The sequence below is a fragment of the Ambystoma mexicanum genome, chromosome 5p (genome assembly GCF_040938575.1).
Source record: "Ambystoma mexicanum isolate Mex_15411 chromosome 5p, UKY_AmexF1_1, whole genome shotgun sequence".
NCBI lineage: Eukaryota > Metazoa > Chordata > Amphibia > Caudata > Ambystomatidae > Ambystoma > Ambystoma mexicanum.
Window position 1 is genome coordinate 799,311,733 of NC_090930.1, and position 18,414 is coordinate 799,330,146.

The 18,414-nt window shown below is 42.8% G+C and overlaps 1 protein-coding gene across 7 annotated transcripts in view; it reads right to left on the bottom strand.

Moving 5' to 3' along the window:
- Positions 1–18,414, bottom strand: part of PDE1C (phosphodiesterase 1C) — a 2,232,090-nt gene that overhangs the window by 203,219 nt on the left and 2,010,457 nt on the right. The window contains exon 17 of one of the 7 annotated variants that reach the window (XM_069613224.1): positions 2,261–2,904. The exons of the other annotated variants lie outside the window; for them this stretch is intronic. Within the exon in view, the coding sequence (XP_069469325.1) occupies positions 2,891–2,904 (14 nt within the window). The 3' untranslated portion in view covers positions 2,261–2,890. Of the gene's footprint in view, positions 1–2,260; positions 2,905–18,414 lie in introns of those variants that run through there. 7 annotated transcript variants of the gene reach the window in all.

Sequence of the window (18,414 nt, forward strand, 5' to 3'; positions counted from 1 at the left end):
ACCCAAATCAGTTGCAATCTGCCACAAGGATGTCAAATACCTCTCCTTCCATCATTCACAGGTCACAAATAGTGTATTGACTTTTGGACACGTATTGTTCACATTGCCTTACTATTTCTTCAATATTTACTACAAATTGAAAACTAGTCAATGTCACATGGTTTTGTATGAGGCACTTCCTTACAAGAACGTAAGGTGTACGCGTGTTGATCCAAGCAATAGGAACTGTGTTTTATGGCTGAACACTTTGCATTAAACTACCTCCTACATGGTTCCTTACTTAGGGTTTACCCGGAAGTTTAACCTCGCTATGCATTTCCTGCAGGCCCTTTACGCCACCGAATGGTGCGGCCCGGGCTGGCAGGGGGTAGCGGAAGATTGCTATTTCCAGGGCCTGAATTGTGCCTTGAGTTTAGCATACTTCAGTCTTCTCGTTCCCTTCTGTTTTGGTTTCTCCACAGAGAATTGTGCAGCCTGAATGTTCTTCAACACAGCTCTGTATTTCCACGGAGACTTGCTATGTTGACGCTATGTTGGTGCTCCAATAAAATTGCTCAACCTATTCAGTGATACAATGTGAACAATTAATGACCTTGTAAATTAAAAGAGTGATTGCTGATTCTACAAAAATCAAAGATGGAACAGTGAGTGAGATCATTTAGATGGAGTTTCTTCCATAGGCCCTCATTCACACCCACTCGGATATGCGTATTCTCATGGAGGGAACTCCCTTGGACACGTTGTGCCTCTGTGGATTGTATGCGTAATACACGGACATGTTCATGGTGGCCTTGTGTTGAGCAGTCTCAAAGTTATCATGGCATCAGTATTTGTGTGTTGAGCATCTGTGATTGGCATCGCCTTTCAATGTTGTGCGCTCTCTGCAATGTGCATTCCCGCATGCTCACAGGTGCTGTGCTGACCCAAGTCTGGGTCGCAGATGTTTGTTTGCAATTATGTGCTGTGAGTAGTTGTTCATCACTCAATGTGTTGGGCAATGAGGCCATGGAGAGGTCTGCAGTGTGCAGTAATGGCAGGAAGAGTTCAACAGGGGGAGCTCTTGCAATTCAAAGACGTGCTAGACACCAATCTAGGTTGGCTCCCTGTGTGTGATTGTTTGCAAGCACGGTGTGTATGTGTGTGTGTGTGTTTGTGTGCGCGTGCGTGCGCGTGCACTTGGAGGTTGCGTTTTTTGTGTGTGAAAGAGCTAAGAAGAGCTGAAGGGAGTGTTATTTTTGCCTCGAAAGTAACTGCTGCGAATTGTGCACAATGTGTGTGCGTGTGTGTGTGCACTCGTTAGAGATGTTCGTAGGATTGTATTGGTGTATTTTCTACCGCACTTATAACGAGGCATCATCTATGGCATACCAAGGACATTTTATGGAGGGGTGCAACGAGCATAACAGCACCTCACTGGCTTCGATAATATAATGGACTACTGATGGTGCGTGCTGCTCTCCAAAAGCCACAAGGTGTCTTTGGTGTTTTGAGGGAAATTTAGTTGTGTGCGTGCCATTAGTATGCTTTGCTTTTCCGATAAGCACTTAAGTTGCGTGTTCTCTTAGTGGTCAGTAACGTTGGGAACTGGTATTGACATCTGTGTGGCAATAGGCATTGTTTGTGATGTGTCTGGCAGTGGTATTGGTGCCATAGAGCCTGATTCATTGAATTCTTTGCACTGCTGAAAAGTGACTTTGCACTGCTGAAAAGTGACTTTGCACTGCCGACACAAACCCTGATTCATGGAATCGTGCAAAGTGTATTTTTGGAGTGCAAAGTCATTACAAAGTCAATTTTGCAGTACACAATGACTTTGCTCTGCACAAATACTCTTTGCACAGTTCCATGAATCAGGGTTTGTGTCGGCAGTGCAACGTCACTTTTCAGCAGTGCAAAGTCACTTTAAACCGTGCAAATGATTCCATGAATCGGGCCCATAGTGTATTCTGTTTCCCTAGCAACAGTCACAGACAAGAGTAAACTCGATAGTTTGACATTGCACCAATTCAGGAGGAGAGACTTTGAGGGCATTTACAAATGTATACACGTGCTGTCTTAACGTTATTGAAAACATTGTTGCATTTGAACTTTTAGTGCACGGGCAGGGATGGAGATTGCTAACATCTTGCACATTTCTCCCTATTAAAGTATGTTTAAATATCAGCTGCGTGTTTCAATGAAAGCTCAAACCAAATCACGGAAGACCTTGTGAACAACACTTGCCCTGTTTCAGAACAGGCAATTAAACCAAGCAACGGTAGTAAATTAATACATTTTGTTTTTTACTAAATGCACAAACAAAAATAAAATCGTCAGAGATAAAATAGATTTGTCTAATAGTTAGATACAAAAAAACGAACATGGGAAAATGCAGCCTAGTGGACAGTTCCAAAACCTGTGTGACAATTGGCCAGGAAAGGCCTCGGAAGTCCACAATTCTCCATCACTCAGGAGCATGGCACGCACAATGCTCTTTCTTTGCTCCAACTGGCAACAGCAACGCTTGCAACTGTCTCCCCTCTTCTTCCACGCTCGAGGGAGCCATTTTGGTTTTTAGTCCTAACAGTGCAGTGCGCCTCTGATGAGCCATTCTACTGTGAGAGGCGCAGCTTCCAAACCCGGAACTGTACAGAGCAACGGGCTGAGGGTGGGGGCGCGGGGTGCAGCAAGTCTCTCTATTCCCTTTTCCTGTTATGCAAAAGCAAAGTCTGTCTTTTTTTGTAGTTTCGTAACGGAAAAAGAGAACATTAAAAACACTACAAAAATAATTGTGAAGTAACCAGTGGGAAGAGTGTTTTGACAGCTGTATATATTGTCTTCCCCAGAAAATGGTCTTTGTGGAAGTATGCAGAAGCTCAGCTAAAATGATGAAATAAAGTTGCAGCTTTAGTTACTCTTCTGTATCTGGAAAAAAAAAAAGAAAAAGAAAAGCGTCAATGTGGATTTTCCCCCCTCGGGTCCAAGGAGAGGGAATGCTGAGGATGGAGATGAATGTTGTTAGTTACCAAGGTTACCAAGGTTAAACATGGCTGCCGCAGTGTATGCTTGAACTATGCTGCTTCATATTGAACAACAACCAGGACATACTGCTGGGTTAATGGGCACTGTCAGAATCAGAAGTTGCAACAAGGTTTTAGCATCAAAGGCACAACAAATGCGCTTCTTATGTACCCCTTATTCACTTATTATACTGCACAGTGTCCAACGTGCAGAAAGGCGCTATTTTGTGATAGAATTGGTCTGATTGGTTATTTATAACGTGCTTAATACCCAGAGGTTTCTAAGCGCGGACCCTGGGATCGGACCTCTGTTGCTCCCAAAGTGGGCATGTTGCCCCTGAGCTATCCTCCAGAGACTCTGATGCTTTCGGTAAAATAAGCTAAATATACTTGTCTTGGGTTCCCTGTGTTTTATTTGACTGAAGGTACTTAAATTTCAAAACTGATTGTGCGTAAATAATGCAGATTTCTTGGGAATCAAGTGGCACAAGGACACATTATAAAACACGACCAGGCACAATATGCAATGCTTTAAATTTAGAACTTTTTTGTGGGATTTCACAGCAAACTTCCTGACTATAGTAAGGAAGTTTACTTGTAACCAATATAGGTGGTTTATCAAATCAGTAATATTCAGGGATATCCATCCCTGTTCCCCTTCATGTGGTTAGTGTATCTGCCGGCTCCTTGCTCGTTTCTGATGGAGAAAAAAAACACTAGAAAGTCTGTCCCATATCTTTTCCTGAGGATTAAATGAGTCCAGGCCTTGAAGGCCTGCTTGGGGTGCTGGGTTCCTTGGCTTCTCCCTTCTAAAAACAAAGAGCCGCGGGATCTCCCTCCATCTGTTCCTTATCAGAGAGAGACTGTAGATAAGAAAACAGTTCAGTAAGATGATGGCTGAGGCTGCTTCTGACTTCCTGAAGAGGGACACCACCATACTGTTCTCTATTCTATCCTCTGATCAGGGTTCTCACTGGTATCACTTACAATTTCTTGTGTCCACATTGAGTGGGTTGAGTGAGGTCTGGATCTCTGGATAGCATCTAAAGTGTCTCAGATATACTGTCTAGACCTTCAGATTATGAAGTGATAGGTCAGAGGGATCTCCTGAAGTGGAGGGAGACTAATTCCTTCAACTGCATTCCTCTCTTGCCGCTTCTTCAATCCCCCTCCCATCGACTCTTCCCAGTTCTCTTCTCCTCATACCAAGCTCCTTTCCTCTTTTATTGTCTTATCCGATTCTAATTCTGCTCCATTTCTTGGCAATGTTCATCCCACTACCAACCCCTTTGGTCCCTTGCATCCCCCTCTTGTCCCCAAAGTTGTTCCGCTTCTCATTTCCTTACTAACTGCTCTCCTCATCCCTCCCCACACCTACCTTTCCTACTGACTTTAAATATGCTGTTATTCTACTTATCCTGAAAAAACCTTGCTAGACCCTTCACTTCCTTCTAATTCGCTACTCACATTTCTTTCAAAACTCCTGCATCATGTAGCTTAGGCTCAAGTTTCTGCTTATCTCGATCAACAGTCTCTACTTCCCTTACATCAATCTGGCTTTCGACCTTTGCACTCTACTTAAAATGCTTTACTTTAGGTCAAAAACTCGTACCTATCTGCACGCCAAGCTAAACTCTGTTCCATTCCTACTTGACAATTCAGTCAACTTTGACACGGTCAATCACCCCAGCCTTCTTGAAAAGCTTTCTTCTCTGAGCTTCTCTGATTTTGTCTTAATGGTTCAGCTGCTACTTGTCTAATCCCACTTTCTCTGAATCCTGGTCTGAACTCGTTCACTCCCTCTTCATATTGATGTTCCTTAAGTTTCTATTCTTGCCCCCTTCTCTTCTCTCTATTCACTTCTCTCCTGCCCTCCATCACTGCCGAATTCATCTTTTCTTTTCACTTCAATGTTTGTATCTTTTTCTTTCTTGTTTGTCACTCTTCATTCTTCTCTCTTGCTGCTTGTCTCCACGAAATGCAAACCTGGATGCACTCAGCCTTTGTCCACCTAAACGCGTCTAAAACTGAAGTTGTCCTCTTCCCATCCTCCAATATTCCCCTTCCCTCTTTCCCATCTCTCTCCTTTCCACCTGTCAATGTTTCCTTTTCTCTCTTTGGTCATAGTTTTCTTTGAATAAAAGTCCTCCTCGACCATCTCTTTCCTTTTCCTTCCACATCCCTAAAATGTCTTGCGTCTCTCATTTTCATATGTTCAATATCCCAAAAAGCTGTCCCTCCCTTTTTTTCAATGGGACTAAACCATTAATTTGTGCATTCTTTTTTCCCTGTATTTTCTATTGCTCTACCAATCAGCTTGCTCCCCTTCGATCCATTTTCAGCTGTGCAATCCAGACTCTCTTCTGTCTTCCTGCCCGCGCCTCTAGCTCTTCTTCCCTTCATTCTGTACCTTGGCTCTCCTTTGCATTTCGTATTCTCTTTCACTTCCTTTTTACCGTCTTCAAATGTGTATATGGTCTGTTTCGTCCTTATATCTCTTAGTTTCCCACGTCCCTTACACTCTCAATCGCAATTTCTGCGTCCTGTCCCTAACCGCCTTTGCAGTGTCACACTGTATTTCCTTCTCTTTACTAGCTTTAAGGCTTTAGGACTCTGGAACTCTCTTTCTCTCTCCATTCGTTCTTTCTCTTCCTTAAAGATGTTTCCCACTCACTTAAAACATTGTTTTAAAAACTTCCACTAGCTTCTCCAGCCCCGAGAAATTAGAAATGTGTTTTCTGTAATGCTTTTTTTCTCCAATTGTTCTGTACTATTTTGTCATCTTGTATAGGACTATGACTATAAATGCTTTAGAAATAAGCACAGCAGAAGAAAATACAAATTTTACATGAAAGTCTCGTTATCAAAACGAATTTGGCACTTATTGTATTGACCCCTCTGAAGGACAAAAGACTGACCCAACCAAGACAGGATTTAAATCTGTCACTTAATATTACCCAATCTCACACACACACATACACACAGATCATTTGCTATATGGGACAACTTCGGAATAGCGCCATATAGGTCACTGTTTTGGCAATTCAAGCCAACAAGTGAACGGCTGTATTAAATGCATTACTTCAGATTTCTATGACTTCATAAAACGTGCTTTCGAGAAGGAAGTTTTTTCCTATCCACAATTGGGTGATATCCAACATCTTTTCATCAGGAAACCAATTTGAGATGCTGATATCACTTCCCGAAGGTGAATTTCTCTTTGGAAGTTAAGCGTAGAAAAAATGAATTTTGAACAACCATTGTACAGAGAAATAGGGACAATAATTTAAGCTGGTAAAATCAGAGGAGAAGATTGCCAGACTACACAAAGGTGTCTACATGACAGAAAGCAGTTACATTAGCATTTTATGTATTCTAGTAATTTTTTGGACATGGCCTTAAATCAATGATCTGGGGGCCCATTTATCTAGTATTTGCCTGTGACCAAAAAAAGGGAACACATGTATTTAGCATTAATTTTATCACCGGCATAAAATGTTTCAATCTGCTTTTAAATATGGCCACAGTTGTGACCCCATACGTCACTACCTTATCTAATTATAGGCGACTCTCTTCCCGTGTACACCTGCAGCAGCCTGGCCCTCAAAACCACAGTACAACTATGTATAGAAGGATGCTACACTTTGGTCCTGAATATTACATTGTACAAGGTGCAAGGGACCTACTCCTGTCTATAAATGTGAAACCTAACATGTAAATAATTTTAGGGGATGTTGTATTTTTAAGGCCATATTTTTCATGAATTTGCAAATGCAGACTTGTTTAACCTAGATTGCTCAGAAGATGCGTTAGAAAATGCGCCTCTAAAGATGTTTGCCTGACTTGAGTGAGCACGAATCTTGCACATCGACGAGTCCATCAGGCAAAGTGATGATCCGGAAGCAGGAAGTGGGGGGCTGTTGCAGTAATGTCTCAGGGTGAGCAGATCAGTGCATAACTGGGAAAGGTGGGTACATGGAGGCAGACTGTAGGCAAGTAAGAGGGGACAGTGATGTCAACCGCAAAATCGCTGAGGGCGGCCACAGGCGGGGAAGATGAAGAGGAGGATTTGAAACAAGATAAACAGATGAGAGTCGCAACGGTAACTATCGCACTGAAGCGAACAGCGCACCAAATGAGCTAAGTAGGAGAGATCAGGGACAGGTGGGTTCCGTGTTCCATACATGGAGAGTCTGGCAGAGGCGATAAGGTATAGGAGGAGGTAAACATGTTTGGGGAGAAGGGGGAAGATGGCAGAAATGATTGCAGTGCATGTAGCAGAGAAACCAGTACGGTTGGTCAGGGTATGCAGCAGCAGAAACAGGCAAACAGAAATCCGACAGAGGGTGGACCCGCAAGTGGATTCGCGAAACCACGTAAAGAGAGTAATCATGAATGAGCCTGTGGGAGTCAGAACACCTGCATAGGCCTATTTTACAACTGCCTCGGACCCTCACAACGGACCTTTGAGTCTTGGCTCGCATCTTTCAAAAGCGATGACCTTTGTTCTTGACAATTTAAACCATTTCCCTCATCTATTTAAGAGAGAAATAGGAGATAACACACATATGTGAATCTCTCACATGAATGAATGGATATCGTGTTCCAAGCACTGATCATCAGCTGTCCCCGGGTAGACATATGTGACTAGACTGACATACACGGCGCACCACTTCATGAGCAGTACCACTTAATGCTCCTGATCCGGGCACACACCAATGCACCCCCTCACACGTTCACTCACAATGAGGAACACAGGTCATTGATCATATGTACAACAACTGAACCAACCACTGGTTTTATCCTTCCGATAATTTGATATGTATTTAGCAATTCTCTGGAAATGGTAACCACACCTAACTTTTAATGCATTTTTATTTCAACGAAAGGGCGATGGCGGACTATGGTCTTGATCACCACAGCATCGGACACTGCTCCAGCGCAGGCTGTGAAGTACTCTACAAACTCTGTGGAGTACACCATAACTAGAAAGGCTACAGGCTGGACTATAGATCATGGTAACAGCTCCTTTGCTCTTCTCCATCTCCTAGCGTCAGTTATATTTGAGCAAATTAATTATAATTGTTGTTTTATAACGTGCTTAATACCAGAGAATGGTTTCTAAGCGTGAGATCGTGATTCGAACCTGTGTTGTGCTGCGTTGTACTGCTTCCAAGATAAATGTGTTGCCCCTGAGCTATCCCACCTCACCAAGGCAAATAAAGCCATCACAAGCCACACCTTGAAAACAGAAGGTCTTACACTGGTGGCCAAGTCATGAATGAAGCCTTCTACATGTGTGGACATTGTCCACCCTTCATGTTTGGACTGTATGTTCCAGATGCCTGCCAGAGATGTTGCAGTGGGAAGTGCACATGTGCAGTTCATTCCCGATGACGCCCACATGCTCCCATAGACTTGCTCCTATAGTGAAACCCTCAACCGTGAACCAAGGTCACAATATGATTGGAAGTTAATGCTTTTGCTACCATTCTGGTTGTTTTTTACTACCTTCCCGCTGCCAGTTGTTGGTTGGCTCTGGGTGTTCTGACTCGTAGGTGTCAAGTTAGCGACACCTAATGGAGCAAAACCTACTGTTGTGTATCGTAACAGATCTCACATGTGTCTGAATACACATCTGCCTTAGTGATGCGTCGTTATTCCCTCCTTTTGCATGGTTCTGGCACTGTAATTTGATGAAAGGTGAACAGACCTTTTGTGCTTTAGTAAAAGTTGGTTGCATCTCTAGGCAATCTCACGACAAGAGTCCAGATGTTCTGAGGCTGGACAGAACAGTTTATTTTGCTCTACTTCTTTGCTTGACGTTTGCCCCCGTTTGTGGGTTACATTCTTTACTGATTGTTATCACTTGCAATAGTGTGAGTTTATATCTGTCCTTTAGTCATGGCTTGATGGTTATTGTTTTTTCTTTTAGTTTTTAGTTTAGCTGAATGTCACGGGAGGAAAGCTCAGGGGCACTGCGCTCGCCTTGGATGCAAGATGACGATGAGCAACACAGGTTATAAATGACCAATCCTAATCATCATAATGTTATTTCTTTTTTTTAAACCTACATATGCAAGATATAAAGTTAAGTGGGCAATATGCAATAACATTATCAAATCCAGTGCAATGCTTTTTGTTTTTATAGCTGATTTTTTATCTGGGAATGACCTTTTGATGCAGCATTGAAGGTTAGGTGGGACAAGATCATTTCCTAGCCAACCTACACAATGTCTGATATGGTGGACCTGCTCAATACCCAGCGTTATGGAAAGTGTGCTCCCTCGGCTGGTTGCTAAGAGTGATAATAGTCGCTGAGGTGAGTGAAGCCCCACTCCATTGATCGTTATGAAGAAAACGCTGAGCATCTAAATATGCATCTTCCCTCGCCATATACATCTTTCCATGCAGGTGTTCAGGTTACAAGGCATAAGATGCCACTTCAATCTTCTACTGGTCTGAATGGATCCTTCAGACAGCCTCAACGTATTCTTAAAACAGAAGACACTATTATCCAAAGGATATCTATGTTGAAGACCAAGGTTTCCTAACCAATACAAATATTGGTACAACTTGCCAGAGCAAGGTTTTGTGCGAAGCAACAGGAATATGGATTTCCTACACCACTACACTGTGCACAATTAGACAGCACATTAATTGTAAGCGTATCATATGCAAGGAAATGCCCATGTGGTTTGACATCTGTTGGAATAATTAGTAGAAGGTGTTTGAAGCAAGGTTAAAATAGAAGGACCTGTCCACACTGGAACACTGCATGGTGAATTCTATCACCTAGCTGAGCGTCCATTACATAGTCGCGATGCTTATACCATAGGAGGTAGTGACAGGGCTTGGTGATCTAATGTTAGGTAGACCTTTGGATACATATGTTGGGTGCAGGCAGTTACAGTAAGGAACACAATGAAGAAAGCAGGTATTCCTCATTATTATGGCCTTGATGCAGTTCATTGATGGCTAGCGTAGGATTATCATAGGTGATTTATGCTTCCTTATCGCTGTTCTCATATTAGGGTTTCCACGTTGCTTTTCTGTATCAAATCTACTTACTTGTTTAGCCGCTACAGGATCTGAGAAGACTTCTGCTTCCAGGTGGTGGCAACCAAGGTGGCGTTTCCAGAGATGTCACATTGTGGTTCAAGTTATTGAACTATAATGAACAGAGTAGGCGTGGACTATTTCATATGAATTATATGAGGATGCATCACTACAAGGGACAGGAAAGGGAAAGCTTAAAATAGAATAAAGCCCAATCACCTGATAGCTTTCCCTTGAGGAAGGAATTGTTGTGCTGTCCCTAAGCATTGACTTTACATAGTGATTGAATTAGATCATCAGTAAGTGTTATATTTACTATGCTGACCCTGGATTCTGAACAACCTTATCTGGAGGTCACACTCACCGACTACTTTGTTGGCGTGACCCAGGAATCCAGCTACCCCCTCTGAGATTGGCACCCAAGAAATGACTCCTCTTCTCCCTGAGAAAGGAGCCGGGTGGCCACAGGAAGATTCAAAGGCATTGTGGAGGAACATGGGCCAAGCCCTCCAACATTTCCGTCCCTCGAAAACAACAGCAACGTTAGTACTTACACATGGGTTAACCTGTGTGTTTTGTTTCTGGCTAATCGTTTATGCATCTAAGTGTCATCGCGCGGGTACAGTTATTCCGCCTCTGTTCTCTCCATGCCACTTTTTCAGAATAATGTTTGCTTACACAGCTGCTGGGCTTAAGGTTCACTAGGTTCTTTGCATTATCATTGGTAATGCAAAGTATCTAAATCTTTACTTTTCTGGCCAATCCATGTTGCAAATCAAACACAGTTGTGAAGTCTGCACTAATGGTGTCATGTAATGATTGGCATATACACATGTTGATTTCCTAAGGCTGTGCACACTGGTGGAACCCCACCAGTGTTGGGAACACCTTAATAGTAAATACTCCTTTGGCTCCACTTTCCAATAAAGTGTCTGTGGGCCTCCCAGATGTGGTTGATGAGTTATAGGTTAAACTCTGGATTGTTTTGTTTATTGGATTTCCTTCTGAATCTGCTGTCTCTTGCCAGTCATTGGGATGTCTATCACCTGACCCCGTTGTGTTGCTTTCGGAATATAAACTAGATAAGTCTGTAGAACTAGCTATTTCAGTGGTGTTACATTGATCTTTATATCTATTCACCCACAGATACACGTCTTTATGCAAATAATCATATGTGTCACTTCTACATATGCAAATTCTTTATTCTCCAATTCTGCCTTTATAGTTTAGTATTAATCTTTCAAGAGATATTATTAAGCTGAGAAGAAAGTTCCTGGATTGTAAGTAAGATCACATCTATGGAGCATGTATTAAGAATGAATACCCACTTTCTGACGAATTCTTTGTTTTCTTTACGAAGAGTAGGGTGAAGTGGGATGTTTACGCCCCTTGGTATTCTTTGCGCTCTGTAATATTTTGTCAAGGTGGAGGCATGGAGTTTTCGGTTGAACTCTTTTCGAATTAAAATCTCTAGATCTCATTCATCAAAGATGCAAATCGTGATGCAAACCTTGACCACCCTCATTTACAAGGGCTGAGAATACACCATCTACCCTGTTTACCCTCACAACTGGCTCAGAAGAGGCCCCTGGTTGGTGGTAGCATTTATGGTTTTTTTGCAGTACAGCCTTGCTGTTTGATGGAGATTAGCCGGTTAGCCATCCTTATTAAAAATCCACTGCAATGCCCAACAGCCAATAATTATTCCTGTGGGAAAATGCTTGTTTCATTGATGTGCCCTTGTGTGGTTTTGGAACTGCCAGTTGGTATTTCTTAGAACAGTTTGTGCCAAAACCCGACATTTCCAGGATGAGCAGGATGTCTAGATTCATGTCTACATTCATTTCCTGGGAGTGTGCCCCAGAACAAGTCTGCAAAAGTAGAATGTGGTGACCATCACTTACTATGCATCTGACAACATGTGAATCACAGTGTATGAGAACTGAGATGCCCATATGTTCACCTTTTCTCTGTCACTAGACCTGTCTGCAACCCCTTCACCACCCGAGCTAGACCCACAATAGACATAAAATGAGCACTAACAACTAAAGATGCATCAAGTCAATGTGGTGGCTGTACGCTCGCCTCAGCCCATCACCTGCAGTGTGTGCCAATGCAGCAAGATTCAGACAATTGACATCAATTTTCAAGAACATCCAAAGTTACATGAACACAGCCATAGTGCTTCACAACTCAGATGAACCCATCCTAGAAGCCCTGACCATGAGGTACAATAAAGCATATTACATAAGTATTTGGGTCTTTGGACACAAGGTTCCATCAACATGTGGCTGAAGACATTGTTTATAAACATCTACAAGATAAGTTTACAAAGGGTGATGAACATCGTCAACTATACTCACCAAGAATTCTTTCAGATGTAATGAGCTATTGTTTCCCTATACAGAGTGTACAACCATTGTGGACATGGTTACACCCAACATAATGAATCTCCAAGTAGAATCCTTTGAGGAAATCTATATCTACCTCATTGCCAACCGGTGTCGCTGCCATATCATAATATCCAAAAGCGTAATCAACAATATCGTGGCCATCTGGGAAAGATCCCCGGAGGAAGCAACTGAGTTCATACAATCCATCAATATCCCCAATCCGAAATTGAGGTTCACTGGTGCAATAGACCGAAACCAACTTCCTGGATGGAAATATCTTAACTGAGGATGGGACATTTCAGGTTCGTCCATTTTCAAAACAAACGCATAGTTATCCACCCTAAACACCTGCTACACATCTTAACACATGGCCAAAGTGTATGCACTAACAGGGGAAAATAATGGAACTGACCCAGAAACCTCAAGAGAAAGTCTAGCTCATGAAATGAATAAAGAGAGTTTTTGTGGCTCCCTTCCTGAACAAGAATGCACAATTAATTAAGTACATCTTGGGGGTTGTCAAATAAATGTCTGTAGCCAAAATATGTACGAAACAATCTACGAATGTCACAACATGAACCTTGGTTTCTATCCCCAGAGAAGATACTAAAAATGGCAAAGACTATAACTAGAAGAGACATTTGAGATTGCCAGCATGGTAAGGGAGGAAAGACTACCTATTCAGTCTACTGTACGCAGATACTTATCTTTGGCGCCATTACAACATGCTTCAGGCTGTGGGTTACTCGTCAATGGACTCGATTTCACACAAAACCCAAACTGGTAAAGTGTTACTGAAAACAAAGACTCTGTAATGCACTTCATGCGTATTTGCACACACTATTTCATACCAACCACACATTTCCAATTTGCGATTTCTGGAAAATATGGCATTGCACAATGCAGTATTGCAATGTAGCTCATGGAGAATGGGGCCTCGGATGTGTTAATCTGGAGATTGTTTTTTAACTGCTGTTACAACCTTCTGGAAGAAGATGGTATGTTTAGTTTTCTGATTTTTGGAGAGTTGGCTTGTATATTGCTGTATGTGATGTTAATGGAATGTAGAACTTTTTAACATGTATTTTGTTGGAGCTGTTATGTTTTCCGAATCAAGTATGATTATGTTATGTTTTCCGAATGACGTGTTATGATAATAAATAAAAAGAACACTCAAAAGAGCCTGCAACAACAATCGAGAGTTCGCCAGGGTGCAACACAAAGAATGGGAGCTATGTGCGACTACAATGAGGAGCCTATCCTTCGAGGCTAGGGTAATCCTTCTGAAAAAGTGAGCCGCATAGGCTCCTGTTCCGAGCCCAGATGGAATGCCCAAGATGGGGGCTTTGCACTCTATATCAGGCAAGTTGTTTTAGTCTCCTTTTTGTTTGCTGCTCAGCTGAATGTGGTGCAGGATGTTTTTGCACGGGTGGGTTGGGCCTCAATTGACGAACTAGGACCAGGATCTTGGTGTGGAGTTGGGCTGGATTGGTGCTACTTAGAGGCTAAGAGCACTGTCGGTATATTCCAAGTACGCGGGTTTTGATCCAACTCTGTGGAGGTTTGTTTTACTCTTCCCTTTGTTTGCTGATTGCTGCATGGTGCAGGTTTTTTTTGTTACACAGGTGGGTTGTGCTTCTAACTTAGAGCAGGTACCTGGATATCGGCAAGGAGCTAGGATGCCGTTGTGACCTTATGCGGTTCTATTTGATGTGGTAGCTCATTACTGTTTTTTGGGGGTGACATATTCTATTGGCACCAGTGTTCTGTAACATTTAGAAGTACTAAGGGTTGGCTGTGTGATTTTGAATGGATCTAGCTTGACAACAGAATCACTCTGGGTTTAATTAATTCCTTGCTGTAGCCCTAACCTCCACCTCAATTGGCTGCCACTCTCACCTCCGCAAAAATATCGCGATACAAAAATATCACCATATTTTTGCGGTGATATTGAGGCATGGACCCTCTGTGGGACACCCCCGGAACCCCTGCATTATTTTTAAATGTGCGGGGGACACTCCCACAAATTATCCCCCCCCCCCCGCAAAATCGTTCCAGACGACCATATATACAGCGATATTTTTGTTGGGGATAATATTACCTGATACCCCGTGAGACAATCACTGACTGTCTTTTCCCTAGGGGCTAGGTTGTGCTGCAGAAATTAAAGAAATGTCCTACTACCCCCAACCCTTTTTCCAGCTCAGGGCCGCTGGGACTCCATGCTGTCGTCCTGGTGTCAGGATTGCGGGTCTCAGTGTCCCTGCCACGCCACGATGAAGTGTTGTCACACTGGATGCAAGACATTTCCTTTTCTCATTTCTCCATTGCATAGGTCCGAGCCTCTTTGGTTCACCGCCAGTACACCTGGTAGCTGGAGCTCTTCTCACATATAAGTCTATCGTGGATCATATGGCTTCAGGCTTGCCTTGAAGGTATGTTAAATAAAGAGGAGAAAATACTGGCCAGCATGTTGAACAGTAGGCATGGAGTGATACAAGGTTGCTCTTTCTCCTTGCAAGTATGCACAAGTGAAGGGAACAGAGACTGGGGTCCTTCGAACTTTCTCACCCCACCTCTGCGGCAAGACAGGCTCTAGAAAACACCCTGTAGGTCTGTGGCCCTAGGTTGAGAGGGTTACTCATCCCTCCCTTGAATGGGTCAGCTATCCGACCCTGTAACATAGGAAACAGGGCATTCTCAAGTAATGAAAAAAAGGTAGCCCCTAAATCAATATAAGGATTAATTTCACCGCGCATAACTGTACACACACAAATCGAAACCAAACCAGTCAAACATCTTTATTGTTAGTAACCCAGGGTAATTCAGATGTGAATCCCTTGCTCACTCTGCTTTAGAGAGGCTCAGCTTCTCCTCACTCAGGAGGTCCAACAGGGATTTTTCCATTTTCTTGTAACTGCTGCGCCCTGATACCCTTGGGTCTGGTGCACATTATAAATAATAAAACAAACAAACAAACAAACAAGGATGAAACACGTGTCTGGGGTTGCTGTTGGTACTCTTCTTCGGAGGAGAGTTACCTAGCATTTAGGTGCTGGACTGCCCTTGTTGGTGGGACTGTACTGATATGCAAATGGATATTCTTCTTTGTGATATGATATGTTATGATATGGCATTTATAACGCGCATATATACAAATGTTTGGGAACGGTGCATTGAGCTTGAACGCAGTTTAGAGTCTCCTGAGAGGAAGAAATTCCGTAGAACAGGGTATTTGGCCCATGTTAGTTCTCACTAGGGGGGCCCCGCAGTCTTGTTTAATCGTTATTGTTAGCATGGTCACTGCAAGAATGCAAACAGTCAAAAAGGCTAAAAGTGAATCATTTACACAAAAGGGGTAGATTAAAATATAAAATGTAAAAATAACCACATATTCATCGCTATAAATCTTCAGGGAAATACTCTGGTTACAACTTAAAATATCCCAGGGATAACAGAGCAAAAAAACATAAAGACCGAAATGATGCTTGCTGTTGCACATCACAAATGTAGAGGTTTGCCGCGTTTTGGGTTTTAGCAACTTTCCTTCTTTACTCACAGTCACTGCATAGGTATTGTGATGAGATATTGCATGACACATAATCCCAGGGAACGGAGCAATTCCATTACAACAATAGCCACACAGTGTAGATTTCCCCTCTGCAGACAGGCTGGTTAACTAACATTTGCATATGCTTTAACAAGATTCACAAGAAGAACTAAAGAGCCACTAAAATGTATTAAAAGTTTCTATTGTTCAAAACCTATCAACTTTTTGTTTTCTGTTCAAAGTCAAATGAGTTAGCAGACTAGTTTACAAAACGAATCAATGCAAAGAAAATGGTAAAGAGAGAAGAAGGCTATTCACTTCAATTGTTGGAGTTACTAGGGAGATTACTAGCTGTCAGGAATGGCAGCTTTGTATGGTTGGAGTTGCTAGGGAGATTACAAGTAGTCAGGAATGGCAGGTTTGTACTGTTGGAGTTGCTATGGAGATTACTAGTAGTCAGGAACAGCAGTGTTCTACTGTTGGACTTGCTATGGAGATTTCCAGTAGTCAAGAACAGCAGCTTTGTACTGTTGGAGTTGCTAGGGAGATTACTAGTTGTCAAGAACAGCAGCTTTGTACTGTTGGAGCTGCTAGGGAGATTACTAGTTGTCAGGAACAGCAGTTCTGTACTATTGGAGCTGCTAGGGAGATTACAAGTAGTCAGGAACATCAGGTTTGTACTGTTGAAGCTGCTAAGGAGATTACAAGTAGTCAGGAACAGCGGAGCTGTACTGTTGGAGCTGCTCTTGAGATTACTAGTAGTCAGGAAGAGCAGCTTTGTACTGTTGTAGTTGCTATGGACTAGTTGTCAAGAACGGCGGCTTTGTACTGTTGGAGTTGCTAGGGAGATTACTACTAGTCAGGAACAGCAGCTGTGTACTGTTGGAGTTGCTAGGGAGATTACTAGTTGTTAGGAATGGCAGCTTTGCACGCACAGTTGGAGTTGCTAGGGAGATTACAAGTAGTCAGGAATGGCATCTTTGTACTGTTGGAGTTGCTAGGGAGATTACTAGTTGTCAGGAACAACGGTTTTGTACTGTTGGAGTTGCTATGGAGATTACTAGTAGTTAGGAACAGCAGATTTGTACTGTTGGAGTTGCTAGGGAGATTACTTGGATTCAGGAACAGCAGCTTTGTACTTTTGGAGTTGGTAGGGAGATTATTAGTTGTCAGGAACGGCAGCTTTGAACTGTTGGAGCTGCTAGGGAGATTACTAGTTGTCAGGAACAGCAGCTCTGTACTGTTCGAGTTGCTAGGGAGATTACTAGTAGTCAGGGACAGCAGTTTTGTACTGTTGGAGTTGCTATGGAGATAACTCGTAATCAAGAACAGCAGCTTTGTACTGTTGGAGTAGCTAGGGAGATTACTAGTTGTCAGGAACAACAGCTTTGTGATGTTGGAGTTGCTAAGGAGATTACTAGTAGTCAGGAACAGCAGCTTTATACTGTTGGAGTTGCTAAAAGATTACTAGTAGTCACGAACAGCAGCTTTGTTCTTCTAGGTACCTCATTCCGAGTCGGCAGAATCACTAAAACGTTGTGGTAACTGATTTATCACCATGTGTAAACATTCTGCCACTCCCTCATAGTTGGAACCCTGGAGGAAAACGCTCCACCACATGACAGAGGTACTTCAGTCAAACCTCAATGGAGTCCAGTGGGATGATACAATGGGACTAACACTGTCTTTGTCCAACTCATAATTTGGCAGATCTGTCAGCAGACTAGTCGGCAGCACCGGTATCGGCATTTGGAGGGGTTAGCATGGCCGATTTCCACCAGGTCCTGGCCTTCCAGGTACTAATGTGTGACCTGCAAGCTCTTGGGTTGCCCTTCCTCCACAGAGGGTAGACAGCAAGTGCTGATAATATCCTCTCCACCTCCTTTGAGATGGATTCGATAAAATAGGGGACTGCTCCCAGTATTGTATCTCCTGTAACATCTGCTCTGACTGCTTTAAAACATGGAACACATTCTGAATATAAAGTAAAGGCGTGTAATGTAATACACAAAAACAGACTCAGAGCGCAGGAGGCATTACAGGTTGGACAATGACATGTTCATAGTCATAGTTAATTTATTTAACCTTGCAGGTCATTGTTCATCGCCAGGGAAATAAATGTTTGTTTTCCCCTCCTCAGGTCATAGGTACTAGGGCTGGAATTAGTAAGCAATACGAAAAGAACGCTAAAAGAATTCAGAGCACCCTTTGTTTATGCTAACAAATAAATGCTAAAGAAGACATCAGAAAAATAAATACATGTTCCAAACAGTTCCAACAGTTCGCAAAATCCAAATAAAGGAGCAATCCTGCTCCCTATCCCTAGCTTAAGCTTAATCTCCACTGGTGCAGCCCACCCTCTTTTCACCCTCTTTTGCGCCCTGATGCCTCCGGGCCTGCTGGTTTTGCGCCC